The following is a 14,399-nucleotide window of genomic DNA, read 5'->3' as shown; positions in this document are numbered from 1 at the left end:
CGGCCAGCCTGCTCCTCCCGAGGAAGGGGAGGAGCTGGGCTGAAGAGGAAAGTACGACTTGCTCAAGGAAGGAGTTCTTGGTTTGCTTCCAGTCTATCTAGGTTTTTATGCTGTACTCATCTGTGCACTGAAGTTAATTTGGCTTCTGCTCAAGGTGAAGACCTCCTGCTCACCAGCCTCCTAAAATAGTCCATTTAAATGGAAGTGTCAATTTCTTGCTTTAGGCAAAAATGAAATGTATTTTGTTGTGTTTCTTTAACAGCCCTTTTCCCCAACCTGCTGCACTCTAACAGGAAGCCTCCAGCATCCCCGTGTCCATGGGATGGCGGGAGGCGCGGCCGGGCTCTTGGTTCCTGTCCCACCTGGGAATACCCCCCTGCAGCTTCATGCCCCCGCTGGGGGATTCTGCTCCCACCCCTTACTGGAGAAGAAGGATCCCCTTTCTTGCACCCAAATAGCCATTTTTTTGCCATTTTTTTAGTACAATTTTTTCCCCTCTGTCCCCTTTGAATTAACTTTTAAGCAGGGATCTCTCCTCTGACTGCCAAAGAGGGACGTGTTTTCCGCGGATGGCTCTCGCAGCTGTCCTGGCACCACTCTGAGCCGGCCATTGTGCGCTGCATGAAGGCGCCTTTATTCTCCAACCCGGAGCTGGAGCTCTGCTCTCTGCTGCCATTGCTGCTTCTGCTGGTGCGGCCGCCTGGCTTTTGGAAAGAAATTTGGCTCCGTGTGAAGGATGCATTAACAGACACCTCCTCTAATTGTCCACCTGGCACTGAGGCATCTCGACACTTACTCTGGGGCCATTTAACTCGCTGGGAACATGCTGTGCAAGAACAGAAAGTGCGTGGGGTTGCTGAGGAGCCTGGAGAGCTGGCTGCCGAGAGGGGAAGCGATCTCCTTCTCTCCCCCTGCGCGGAGGCACAGCAGCCGTTGTGCAAAAGCCGCTCTAGAAACCACGAGGCCTCGTGCTGCCAAAGCTGTCCTCGTGTTTGGGAATGGCGGAGGGGGGATGGCCCATGATTTGAGCTGGGTTCGGGTGCAGCTTTTCTGTGCGTTAACATGCCCTGCGGCAGCGAGGAGTGGCAGGACTGCTCCCTGGGGTCTGCCTGCGCCGAGGGAAGGACTGAGCTGGAGCATCGCCACCTCTGAGAAGGGCAGGTGTGAGCAGGGTACATGTCCTCGGGTGGCGTTCCTTGAGGAAAGCCATGGCACGTGTGTGGCCTGACAAAGCATGCGTTGAGTGATGTTTCGGTACTTGGAAGAAATCTCATGTGTTCTGCTCCTGCATGGGGGAGCGGCAGGAGAACCTGCTCTGCTGCAGTCTGAGTGCAGCCAAGCCCTGGAGACAAGGCTGCTCTGCAAAGGTGTAGGTACTGGTACTTAGGGATGACGTCTTCGAGTGAGAGGCCAATCTTCTGTGCTGCTGGTGAGCGTCTCTGCTCCAGGACTGGTGTCTCCAGTGCAAATCAAGATCCTGTCCTGGCTCTGGTTTCTCCTCCTGTGTAAATGCAGGGCTGTGAGCGGCTGGGATGGGGCAGCAGGCTGGGAACCACTTGCCAGGAGTTTGCCTTCCTCTTGCAGATCTGCCCGCTCCCCTTGGTGGGCAGGAGGCAGGTAAGAGGCCAGGAGCTGAGCTCAACTGGTGGGGAGACAGTGGCTGGTTGGGGCCCGGCGGGTTCCTGGGTGCCGGCTGCGGGCTGCTGGTGGCCCGGCGGGTTCCTGGGTGCCGGCTGCGGTTGGCTGGGCGGTTGTGGCAGCCGCAGGTCACTTTGTGGCTGCTGGAGACCTGGGAAGACGAGGGAGAGCAGGAAATCCAAGGGAGCGTCGGTTCTTTGCTGTGGTTTTCTTAATGAATCTTGCATTTGGTATGCTTGTGGCTGGGAGATGGAGTGGCTGGGAGATGGAGGTGGAAGATGAGCTCCTCTGGGAAGAGGGGGCGGCAGAGCCGGCTTCGGAGGAGAGCTGGTTGCAGGAGGTGCCTGTCCCTGAGCTCCCAGCCCTGCGCTGCCGTGTCTTGCAGGAGGAAGGGAACAGGCTTGGTGTCCATGTCATCTCTCGCCTAAAGAAGGTGTGGGAGGGCGGTGGAGGGGGAGGCATCTGCTCATAACTGGGGATGTTTCATCCATTTTGATATGTCCAGTCTCCATCTTGATTGCACTGAGCTCCCTGTCATGGTGTGGAGACTTTCCCTCTAAGCAACAGCTCCAAGGTTACTGATGCTGATTGCTTTAAAGACAGAAGGGAAGCAAGGTTTGTAAGAGGTGGTACTCTTCAGTCCAACCAAATGACATCAAACAAAGCCCTTTTGTAGGTCTGAGGGATAATTAGCATCGTTACACGGTGGGGAGAGTTTCCTCCCACCCTTTAGGAACCGGGATTTGGACTGGGGACCGGACCCTCCCCATCCTCTTCCTTCACAGCATCCCTGCTGCAGACCGGACAGAAGCTGCCTGGACCTGGCTGCGGCATTTCCTTCACATGGCAGGAACTGGCAAGAAATCGTGGCACCTTCTCTGCCTGTCAGGAGCCTGAGGGCGAGCTGGGTCATGAAACGCGTGAAATGAGCTGCAGCGCTGGCAGCAGCTCCTGCCTGTGGTGCTGCCTGGCGCAGCTGCAGTGAGGCAGATGCAGAGACCCTCCTTCCGTGGGCTGAGCAAAAAGTTAAGTGGATCCTTGGAGCAGGGAATTTAGCAGAAGACCAGGGATGACACAAGATAAATGTTTAGGGAATTGCATGTGTTTGACTGCCTTTGCTCTTAACGAACATTCACAGTTGCGTTTCGTTAGGTTTTCAAGATTTTCTGCCTTCCCAAGGGCTCGGGCTTGCTGTTCAGAGCAAAAGCTGCAATCGGCGTGGAAGCATTCGCTGCAGAGAGCTGGATCTCTGGGAAGAAAGTGAAATGCTGAAAGACTGGCAAGAAGATAGCCCAAGCCAGCGGGGCTGCGTGTGCCAGGCTCTGCCGTGTGCTGGGGCAATGGCCCTCGCCTGGGAGCCCCCGACACGGCGGATCGGGTTCAAAGCCGGCATGGCTTCACTACAATTTGACCCTTCCCGACTGCAGCTCTTACCTGAACTTCTGCTGCCCGCCCTGCCTTGGCATCACCTCCAAGCCAGCTGGCTTTGGTACCCCCCCTGTTTGTTTTACATGTATGGCTACGTACACATTTTTTTCACGTTTGGCATTGCCCCTGCCACTGTGGATTGGCCAAAAGAGACCTTGGTGCAGTGCCTGCTGACTGGCAAAGTGTAGCCTGGCAGTGCGGGGGACAGGCAAGGGTCTCTGCCTTCCCTTCTACCCATGACCCTTCGGCAAAGGGGGAGTCACGCAGTCTGTGCGCGGGGGGGGTGCAGTGATCCCCTCAATTGCAGCCTGTGCTTGGGGGTGTGTGCAGTGACCCCTCATTGCAGCCTGCACTCGGGGGTGGGGGTGCAGGTGACCCCCCCCATTCAGCCAGCCTCCTTTGAGGGGGGCCAGTTTTGGCAGGGGGAGAGCGCACCCCAGTCCGGAGCCGCCCAGAGGAGAGGGCACTGGGGTTCTTCCCAGCCCTGCTCCTGTCCCCAGGGTTCAGGCTGGTTCTGCGCTCTGTGCTTTAGGTTTTCCTGCTGGTTTTGTTATGACTTTGTTTTATTTCTGCGTGTCCCGGGAGGGTGGTGCTGGGGTTGTCAACCCTCCCCTGGGAGCACCGCCCTCACCGTGCACGTGTGTGTTTCCTGGGCGCAGGATGGATGGAGAACCCGTCCTGCTGCTGCTGGTGCTGTCTTTGTGATTTAAAAATGTTACTTTTTAATTTGTTCTCATTTGGGTTTTCTTATTTTTTTTCCCTGTCTTTTTTACTGTCTAGCATAGAAAATAAACCGCCTTTGGCTCCCAGGAGCTAATTCATCCAAGTTAAATGATCTTTAAAATCTGTTAGCGCATCATGGATCTCAGTTCCTGTTTTCTCGCAGTGTAATTAATGCTTCAGTTTAAATTTTCTCCTTTCCTTAGGGGCAAGGTTGATGGATCTGATGCCAGGCTAAAACTTTTGCTGAGCCATTAGAAAGAAATCAAACTAAAAGCAATCTAGTCCTTAATTTAAATTTTTTTTTTTTTTAAATAACTTGTCTTTGGGAAGAAACTGATCTTGTTTATTATCATTATTTCTTTTCTCATCCAGCACCGAAGACATGTAGCCCTAAACAGTTTGCATGCAAAGATCAGATTACGTGCATATCTAAGGGCTGGCGCTGTGACGGGGAAAAGGATTGTCCGGATGGCTCGGATGAATCACCCGATATATGTATGTATGCCTTTCCTTCCTAATAATGTTCTTTTGGTTTTGTTTCATCCATTCACTCATTGCACGGTCGTTCCAGGGTCCCAAATAGGTGCCGTCGCACAACTGCTCTACCTCAGCTCCTGTTTCTCCCCTAGTACCAGGAGTCCACAGCACCTCGGGGCGGGGGTGGGTACCACTCGCGGAAGGAGTCCAAGCCATCCAGCTGTCCTTCCTCCCTTTATCTCCCTAGCCGCTGCTCCCGGGACCTCTGGCTCTGGGGCCGTGATCCATCGTAACAAAACAGCCTCCTGGGAACGGGGTATCACTCATTTATTTTTTGTTTCCATCAAAATTGATTTACACAAGGAAGGCAGAGTCCTGGAGGCGAGGATGCAGTGAGCCGTGGCACGGGGCAGGGGCTGCGCCTGCATGGGTCAGCTCTGACGCAGCTGCATCCCTTCCTCAAGTGACTGTGCCTCTGGTGCCTGGCATTTAACGGGTGCTTGGAGCAAGGGCTGGGCTGAAGGGAAGGAGGAGATCTCTGGGAGTCCTGGGGAACAGCCGGGGAAAGCAACGCCGCTTTCCCCAGATGTGTTTGGATTAGGATGCTGTGTTGGTTTTACTGGTTTTGTCCTGGGCTGTTGGAGCCACTGTGCCATCGTGGTACTGGCGGCCCCAGCGCAGGGGGTGCTCCTGCCTCAGATGGGGCGGTCAGGTCTTGATTCGGAAGCAAACAGGGAACCGGGCTGGATTAGACAGGGCACAAGGGCTGGGGATGGGGCATGTGTGTCTGCACGGGGGAGTGAGCCAGAACCATGCTGGTGCCGGGGGCTCTGCAAGGACGGTGGGTATGCTGGTCCTGCTGCATTGCGCTGTGCTGGGGGCTCTGCTCCAGCTGGGCTGGAGCAAGGAACCACCTCTCCCCGTGTCCCGGTTTCTCCCTCCATCTGATGAGGGAGCCTGTGCTGCCCTTGTTGCCTCGCAGGAGCAACCTCATTAGGTTGTTTTACTGTGTCAGGAAAGCAGCCTCGAGATGCCAGGCCAGCAGGACAGCCACAGCCGGGTTCATCCCTGCTGCTGCTCATCAGTGACCAGCAAAATTCTCTCATCCTCTGGCCCAGAGATCCTTCCCAGACTCCTGCTTCACGCTGTACATAAAGGTCTCCTTCAAAGCAGTTTCTGGTTCGGCACTGGGGTTATTTATTTCTTAAGGCAAAATGATGCAACCAGCCCCTCCGTGGGAGGGATGAGGGGGCTGGGATGGGCTGTCTGGCTCCAGTCAGTCAGCAGTCCTGGAAAATTACTGCGGGAGGACGCGGAGGCCCTTCCCCAGCTGGAAGAAATCCGTCCTGATTGACGTATTCCGCTTGCTGCACGTGTCTGCGCTTGCTTCACCGCCCCCCCATCCATATGGACAGGTGAACAGAAAACGGATCCCTCGGATGCTTTTCCCTCTTCCCCTTCTTCCTCTTTCTTCACTGCGAAGGCACCGCTGGTGGGGGCTGGCAGTCTTCCCCCGGATGGGGAAGGCAGAGCTGCACCTGCCTGCTTCAGCTGCTGCCGCCCTGGCGGAAGCTGGAAGGCATTGGTGTTCTCCGCAGCAGGGGCTGTGAGCATCCCTCACCGCTGCCTGCTCGGCCCCTCCCCAATCCCTGCTCTGGCACCACGTGGGCTGGTGAGGTGCCTGGTGCCAGGAGCAGTGTCCGGCTGTTCTGCAGATGCACCTTGTGTCTGTCTGTGTGGCAATTGTGGTCTTGGGGGGGGTGGAGGTAGGAAGATGCTCTCAGGTTTGCTCAGAGTCCCCCAAGGACTCGAGCACCCGCAGCTCCTGCTGGAGGAGGGAGGCTCGTTCCCTGGGAGAGGTGGGACCCTCACTAGCCATGTGCCCCTTGGTACGTGCTCGGCAATTCCAGGACAGGCAAGTGGGAGCCTCTTGTGAGGCATAGACCAAAGCCCAGCGTTTCCTTTCTCCTCACCCTGCCACCGCGTGTGGGACAGAGTCCACGAGTTTTCATCACCACTGCAGACCCTAAACTTTGGAAATGCTCTTTTCCTGGGGAGCAGTTCCTTCCCCAGCTTCAGAAGCAACTGCTGAGGTTTGGGGACCTGGAGGGGCTTGACCTTTCTGAGGGACTCTGCTCACCTTTCCCAAGTTCCTGCTTTACGCCCCAAGACTGCGTTAGCCTGGGGAGTACCAAGAGGGAGCCAGAAGGATGCTGCGCCCTCCTGGAGGTGGAGGTTGGGGTCAGCAGCCATCGCTGCTGGCTCCTCCGCACTGGTGGCCGAGCAGCGCTCGGTGCGGTGCCAGTGCATGTCTGGCCTGGCGCTCACCTGCGCCCATCTGTGCCTTTCCCACGGGCAGCGGGTATGAATGGAGGTTGCTGCCTGCTGCCTGCCTTGCTCCTGCCCAGGCTCGCATGAGTGGAGTCCAACCTGTCGGCACACGCAGGGTGCGGAGCCCGGTATCTCCAGGATTGCCAGGCAAGCTTTTCTCACGCCACTTCGGCACCGAGGCTTCCAGCAGGCTCTCATCCTCCTTATCTTTTTGGCAGGGAGAGGATGACTTTTATTACTATTATTTAATCTCTTTTTTAAGCCCAGGCTGCAAACGTGGCTTTTGCATGCTGCTTGGCGCACCCTTTCGCACCCTGGCAGCACAGCAGGGTTATTTACATTGCACTAATGTACTCATGTCAGAGTCTCTTGAAATGCCGTCTATTATGTGCGAGGTTTTCCTCCCTGGGGAATCCTTTTAAGTATTTGCTGGCTTTGTTCACATGTTAGCTGAGCATAGGAAGAGTTCTCTTTCCGAGCTCGGTGCTGTGCTTGTATCTGTGCGAGTGGCTTGTACCCGGTTCTTGCCCAGTCAGTCATTTTTTTGCACTCCGTGGAGCTTTCCTGGGGGGAAAAAAACTTGTACAAGAGCCTCCATCCTGTTGAAAATCAAAGGAGATGAGGGGCTCTGAGAAATTAATTTGCCGTGGCTGAGCTACAGCCGTCATCTGGCCGCTGCATCCCAGCTGGCCTTGTGCCTGGAGCTCTCCCAGCTCAGCTGGGTGCCCTGGCCAGGCTGGGGGTTTGCCCGCGAGCAGGACAGCCAAGCTGCTGGCACGCGTTTCTCTGGCCATGGGACAGCGGCACCATTTGCTTCACTGCAGACGAATCTGTGGGTCCACGGCCTTCAGTCGCTTGGATGTTTGCAAGGATTCAGCATCAAACGGTTCATCGGTCCGAGGGTTCAGGAGGTCTCAAATCCTTTGTCTTGCCACACTGGCCTGGTGCTGGATCTGTCAGTGGCGTGGCCCTGCTCGGGTTCGGACACATCTCAAGTGAGCCTGTCCTCTGCAAAGCCTTCGCTCTCCTCTTCCTGCGGCACTGGTGCCAGGCGCAGCCGGGAGGCAGCAATGGGACCTTCCCCACCTGAGCTCTGCTGGTGCTCGGCTGCTGGCACTGCCGTCCATCCCGGCGGGGTGAGCAGGACTGTCCTGCTCCCAGCTCCTCCTGCCTGTTCCCTTGTCGAGTTCCCCACGTCTGTGTCTCTTTATGCTGTTGCAAGTCAACTACAGGCTGCATTTACAGGAGGAAGAATTGCTTTTCTTCTTTCCTTTTTTTTTTTTCCAAGTGGTTTTTAGAGGTTAAAAATTCCTGTCTAATTCAGCTCCTTGGGGTGTACCACAAGCTTGTCACATGTAATAAATTGGCTCATTTATTAGTGTGCCAACACAGTCAAAAGCAAACAAAGTGGCTTGTAGATTAATCCTGCCCTGTTTGTGATAAGTAGTTTGATCCAGGCTCTTTGCAGGGGAATAATGGACACGGCAGATCAGTTTTGACTGATGAACTGTGCACTTTATTTCAGTGCCTTCATTCTTTCGGCCCGTATATTGATACTACTTAATTAACCCTTAATTTGCAATTACTCAGTGCCCAGATAGCGCTGCTGTTTAGCCCTCTGCAAAAAACAAAAGCTGTGAAGCGGTATGTGGTAAGAAATTCTCTCAGGAATCCTTTGCTGGGTGCCCTGGATTGGAGCTGGGAAAGAGGAGAAGAAACCCATGTCCCCGATGGCAGCAATGGAGCCTGGGAGTCCTGAGCTCCGTATCCCCCATCCTGGAGGAGCCCATCACCCCAGTGCCAAGCCAGTCGGCTAACTGGAAACATACTGGAATGTATTTGACATGCAGCCTGTGTGTAGGGGAGTGATCTGGCATCTGGAGCCCGTTAGATTTCTGTTCTTTGGGCACCTCTTGTGCAAGAAGGGACACGTGTGTGTCAAAAGCCCAGAGTTAGTCACTTTGCACAAAACGGACAAACGAAAGGTGATGAAGTTTTCACTGTGGCAGGTTGGGGAACCTTTCTGCAAGGTGTGGTTTGTGTGCTCTTAGCAGGGGCTTTCATGGGCTGCTCCTGCCATGGGAGGAACCTCCTGCCCATCTCCGCAGCAGCAGCAGTGTGCCAGGCTGTGGGGCAGCTTGTTGAAGATTTCCTGCTGGACTTTAGTTCTACAAAGGCTTTGGTGCATTTGGGAAGGGTAGAGGAGAAACCCAGTCTGCTCCATCTGCTCCTCGAGTAGCAATTTGCTGTTTCATAGTGTGGAGGACAGAGGGATGGGTGTGCAAAGGTGTCTGCCTGGGATGTGCTAAGGGGTCTTGTGCAGGGTCAGGAGAACCACGGGGTCAGAGCCAGCAGGTCCTGTCCATCCCTTGTCCAAACTCGCCTTGGCGCTTGCCCAGTGAAGCAAGATGAGCTCCTCCTCCTTCACCCTCCTTGCTGCTGGTGGGATGAGCAGGCAGCGCAAGCCCTGCCTGTCCCTGGGGCAGTACCCCCGCAGCTGCCTCCTGCAGAAGGGGCTCAGGCTGAACTGGAGAAGGCTCCATGTAAGAGGAGCCACCCCCAGGTCTCCCGTTTAACCTCAGTCTCCCATTAGTTATGCCAACTGCGTGCTGCCATCAGGGGCTGGGGCGCAGGGATGGCAGTGGGGTGGTGGGAGATGAGGCTGGGGGAGAAGCGCCGGTGCAGCCCTGGGGTGGGATTGAGCTGCCGGGCTGAAGGCAAGAGCCAGGGCTACCCCCACCTGCCTGGAGTGTTTGCAGTCCCAGCATTCCTCCCCTGGGGTTTGCAGTGCCCCTGCCACAGCCACGTGTGCTGCTGAGAGCCTTCAGCCCCCGCTGGAGCAGCACCTGCTGGGAGCCTGCGGATTAAGGTTAAAAGCACGTCTAGTGTAGCTCAGCAGTGACAGCTCGCAGGGAGTGAAACCAAGCCCTCGCTGGCGGGGAGCGTGTTGGCAGGGCAGGAACTGTGCTGGATGAGGATGTGCTGGCACATGGAGCGCTGGGCTGGACCTTGCAAGCTGCGCGTGATGTAACTCTCCTCTCCAAGGAGAGTTTAAGCTTATTTAGGACAAACTCCACCAGTGGAGTCTAGATGAAGGTGACTGCTGGTCTCAATAGCTGTCTAAAACGGGACCGTGCCTGGACAAAGTGCTCGGCGTGTGATGTGCTGTAGGTGCCCTTCTCGGTGCTCACCTGGCACTTCACCTGCTGCAAAGGATGGGGTGGTCCGCAGGGAGCTCGGGGAGCTATTTCTGCTACCGCCCCCGCTGCCAGCAGGGCTGATGTGCTGCCTGCCCTGCTGATGTGAGGGCAAGGCATAAACAGCCACTGTCTCCCCATAAAATGGGATTTTAGTATTTCGCTTGCATGCTGCCGTTGACTCAGCAGAGGCATGTTGGTGGCTCCAGCAAGAGCTGGCGAAATGCTGTGTATTCAGCCCTAAAGTGAAACTTAGGTTTCGGTCCAGGGAGGAGAGGAGAGCCTGCGGAGGGGAGTCGGGCTTTGCGGAGCTCTCTGGTCGGTGGGCCGCTGACACTGAGCCCGCACTGCACCAGTGCTGTGCCAGGGCTCACTGTCAGTGTGTCACCCCGGGGCAGCTGCCTTCCAGCCTGGGGTAAAGCAGTGTTGGAGCCAGGATGTTGGTGGAGTTTTTAACAGGGTTTCAGGATGTTAATCGATTTATGGTGTATTTTGTTGTTTGTCTCAATGCCATGCTTCTTTTCAGAGAAGCTTAAAAACAAAGCCTTGCTTCCTTTGTAATTTTTCTAGTTAATAATGGAGATTAAGTCTGCTTGTGTCGCGTAGCCCTGGTTCTTAACCACCCCCTGCAAGCCTGCCTGTGCAGCGGCCTCTTAACAAAGAATGTGTTGGCACCTGAGGGAGTGCTTGGGATGGCGGGGGGCCAGGGCGGCTGTGCTCGGGGTGCTCAGCACTGCCTGACCCCATGTGCCCCCGGCCCTCCCAGCAGCGAGGGGTGCCCAGAGCCATGTGTCCGGGCAGCCCGGAGTGGACATGACCAGCAGGAGCTCGAAACAGGGGGTCTGGGGCTGCTGAGGTCTGGGGTCACCTTCCTCCTGGGACCCCAGCCCATCAACCCGGCTCATTGCTGAGGATGGGCACACGTCCACCGACGGCAGTCTCTGGGGCTGGGCAGAGGGTCCCCATCCACCCCAGCTGCTCCGGGTCTCCTTCCTTTTCGCACGATGCTCCTGCTCAGGCTGTGCTCTGCGGAGGGATGGAAAAGGGAAAGTTCACTCCAGACGGGTCACGCTTTTCCTCCCCGGAGAGCAGCGCCCGCAGCAGTCCCACCTGCTTTGAAAGGGAAATCCAGTGTCTGTGTGATGAGCTTCTTCCAGGGAGAGCTAGGGATGCTGGAGGGGGCAGAGCCTGGTTTGAGCCTTTTCTGGTGGCTTTTTCTGGCCTCGAGCTGCCGTGAAAGCAGAGAAGATTTGGGACTGGCCTTGCTAGGTGGGTGCTGCTTTTGCTCTGGGGCACGTGCCGGGCAGGGGAATCCAAACCAAGGAGGTTTTAACATACATCTGGGCAGAGGGAATCAAAGCGCGTTCACACGCTTGCTGCCAGCACGGTGCTTGCCTGCTGTTGGCTACTGCAAAAACGTTCCCACAAACGTCCTGGGGAACGCGAGGTTCCCTGAACCCCTGCATCTGCCTTAAGAGCTTTTACCCGAAATCTCGCTGTGCAAGGCCATGTCCAGCGGGTGATGATCGCTGCTGGAGAGCCATGGCAGAGCAGTGTGGTGGGGCTGAGAGTTTCCTCGAGATTTTGGGTGTTTCCTCTGGGCGACGGGGTTGCAGAGCCGTCATGCTTTCCCTTCGGTGACAGTTCTGCCTTTTGCTGTCTTGCAGGTCCTCAGAGCAAGGTGTCTCGATGCCAACCCAATGAGCACAACTGCCTGGGCACAGAGCTGTGCATTCACATGAGCAAACTGTGCAACGGGCTCCACGACTGCTTTGACGGCTCCGATGAGGGGCCACACTGTCGGGGTAGGTGTCTGGGGGGGGGGCGATGGTGGTCAAAGAAGGGCTGCTGGTAGGGGGGCTGCCCCACGAGATACTGCTCTTGCTTCCTTTCCTCCCCTGCCACGGTAAGAGTCATGAAGTCCCTGTTCGTCCCTGGTTTCTGGCTGTACAGTGTGAGCCCCATGTTGGTTTTGTTTAATGGCTTCGCACTGGTGCCACCGCACTCCGTGCTCCCCTCTCCCGGCCAAGCGCAGCCGGCGCGGGGCAGCTGAGCGCCAGGCTGGCCGGTAGCAGATCCAGAGATTAGCCAGAGCTGCTTGCAAGTGAAATGCCCGTCATTCCTGAGCCTGCGGGCTATTAAATAGCTGCATTGTCTCCTGGGTTTAAAAGCTTGGAGGGCTGGGGTTCTGGTTCAGATAAGAGATACCAGTATGTTTTTTCCCTAATTTCCAGGAGCTTTGTCCCCCCTCCTGGCCTGTCCCGGTTGCTAATCCTGCTGGAAAACTCTCTCTAAATCAGTGTGTGCCGGCTTGCTGGTGCGCAGATTAGTCGCTCAGAAACACACGTCCTGGGCTGACCCCTGGAACTGGGTCTCTGCAGACTCTGGGCGAGCAGCAAGCATGCTTTTTTCTCCAGCCCTTCCTGTGCCTGGGGCAGAGGGCTACTGCTCTGCTCAACCTGAACCAGGTGTGAGACACCCTGCCCGGAAGGGCTCCCTCCTGCCCAGCCCTGGAGCTGGGACGGAGCTCCTCTCTGCTGCCCAGCTCCCACGGGAGGAGCCTGGGGCGGCTTCTGCAGCTGTGTCCAAGCTGACAATTAATATTTCGCTAATAGTTCTCAATACTTAAGTGGGATCTGATTTTTCACAGCTGGGCAGCACATGACCAGCAGGCACGAGGGCTGGGTGTAGGCAGGCCCTGTGTCAGGACAGTTGCTGCTTGCAGGTTTGGGCACGTTGGGGATGTAAACCCTTGCTAGCGCTTGTGTCGGATGCCGAGGTCCGTCCTGCCCGCCAGTCGGCGGGGGGGAGAGCTGGCGGTGACGCCCCAGGGAGGCATTTCCTTGCAGCTGGTCATGAGCCCCAGCCTGCCTCCGCCCTGGGCTTAGGGAGACGAGCTGTCACTCCGGTTCGTGCTCCAGCTGCTGGAGCAACATGCCGCCCCATCCTGCTCCCCTTGCTGCCCTTTGTGCCTGGCCTCTGCCTGGGGCCACTCAGTCCCTTGGCAGCAGGCAGGAGGTTTGTCCTGCAGAGGTGCCCCTGCAGAGATGCTGAGACATCGGGGAGCCAGGGAGCCTCTGCTGCCCTTGCAGATATCCACAGGGGTGGAAATGCCATCAGAGCCTCCGTGCTGAAACTCCCCCCATCATCCCCCTCCTGCAGACCCAGCACTCTTGGGGTTTTTTCTTTTTTTTGGATGCATGCGGTGCTTTAGCTGAGAGATAAGAATCTGAAATGAATAGCTGGGCCTGCCAAAGCCGATAAACCTTGTAAACAACTCGGCCGGGCCCTGCCTGGCTTATTAAATGGTTCCACATGCGAGGGGCAGGATTTTCGCAGCGCCTGGGTGCTGCTGCCCCCGTCCAGCCCCGGCTGCGAAGGGGGACTTGGAAAGGGCCGAATAGTTTTGGTTTGGAGAGGCTCGTGGCTGGGCAGCTGCTTTTTCCCCTCCACCGGCAGATTTGCTGGGACCCAGTTCAACGCCCTCTGAGCACCCAAGTGACCAGATCAGGCAGGGCGAGGAGAGGAGGGGAGAAAATAAAACCCAGCATGAACCAACCCCCCAACAAAGGGCTGACAGCACATCCCTCACAGCAGGCTAAGGAGGCCTATTGCTAAATGACCTTGATGAAGTTGGAGGCTGCTGCTGTTTATCAACAGAGTGAGGCGGGTAGCCCTGGCCGCCCCCTGCCTGTTGGCAGCGCTGGGCAGGTGGGGGCTTTATTGGTGTTTATTACAACCACTAATGGAATTGAAGCCGCGGGAGGCGTTGAGCTGGGGGGCCGCATCTCTGGTCCCAGCTTCAGCCTGAGGCCGCCTGACCCCGGCGCTGGGGTGGTGCTGCCTCTGCAGGGGTATGGACAGCTGTGAGCTCTGGGCTCTTCGGCGCGTCTGGCAGCTGACTGCCTGCCCAAGCGCTCCTCCGCTGCCTGCACCGCAGCGTCTCTGGTGCGGGGTGGTCCCCAGGCTCCTTGCAGCCCTGGTTAGAGGGAAGTTGCTGCAGAGAGGAGATGGCAGATAAGCTCGCCCTGAAGTCTCTCTGGGATCCACGTCCCCCAGGATACCCTGGAGCCAAGTCCCATGCCACTCTCCTGCATGAGGAGCGCTGGGTCTCAGGGCTGGCTGTGGCCACAACGGGCTCCTGGTGGGAAGCAACATCGAGCCAGCAGCTTTGGGGGATGGTTGGGGCTGCTCAGACCCCCCCGTCTCGTGGAGCAGCCGCGTATCTGTTATGGCCTCCCCTCCCTCTGCTGAGGGTCTTGGTCCTTCCCTCCCCACTGGGGAGCAGGGGGACAGCATGGAGGTCCCCAGCAAAACCTGGTGGGGTGCCTGGGGGTCCCCTTCACCCAGCACTGGGGTCCAGGCGTCCATTCTGTTCCTCACCCAAGCGTCCCTGCTTGCACATCGGTGACATCCTCTCTCCTCTGTCTTCCCTGTCTCCTCAGAACAATTAGCAAACTGCACGGCCCTGGCCTGCCAGCACCACTGCGTGCCAACGCTGAGCGGACCAGCCTGCTACTGCAACAACTCCTTCCAGCTGGCTGAGGACAGGAGGAGCTGCAAAGGTCCGTACGGGGTGGACAGAGCTGTCACCCCTGGCACGGT

General features: G+C 56.8%; 1 protein-coding gene across 1 annotated transcript in view; it reads left to right on the top strand.

Annotated features, from left to right (window-relative positions):
- Positions 1 to 1,389: 1,389 nt before the first annotated feature.
- LRP1 (low density lipoprotein receptor-related protein 1) overlaps positions 1,390 to 14,399 on the top strand; it is a 77,792-nt gene continuing 64,782 nt past the window's right edge. The window contains 5 exon segments of the mRNA XM_009334169.1: positions 1,390 to 1,429; positions 1,585 to 1,617; positions 4,162 to 4,284; positions 11,462 to 11,599; positions 14,240 to 14,359. Of these exon segments, the coding sequence (XP_009332444.1) occupies positions 1,390 to 1,429; positions 1,585 to 1,617; positions 4,162 to 4,284; positions 11,462 to 11,599; positions 14,240 to 14,359 (454 nt within the window).

This window comes from Pygoscelis adeliae, unplaced genomic scaffold (genome assembly GCF_000699105.1).
Source record: "Pygoscelis adeliae isolate BGI_AS28 unplaced genomic scaffold, ASM69910v1 Scaffold591, whole genome shotgun sequence".
NCBI lineage: Eukaryota > Metazoa > Chordata > Aves > Sphenisciformes > Spheniscidae > Pygoscelis > Pygoscelis adeliae.
This window is presented reverse-complemented; position numbering and strand designations above follow the sequence as displayed.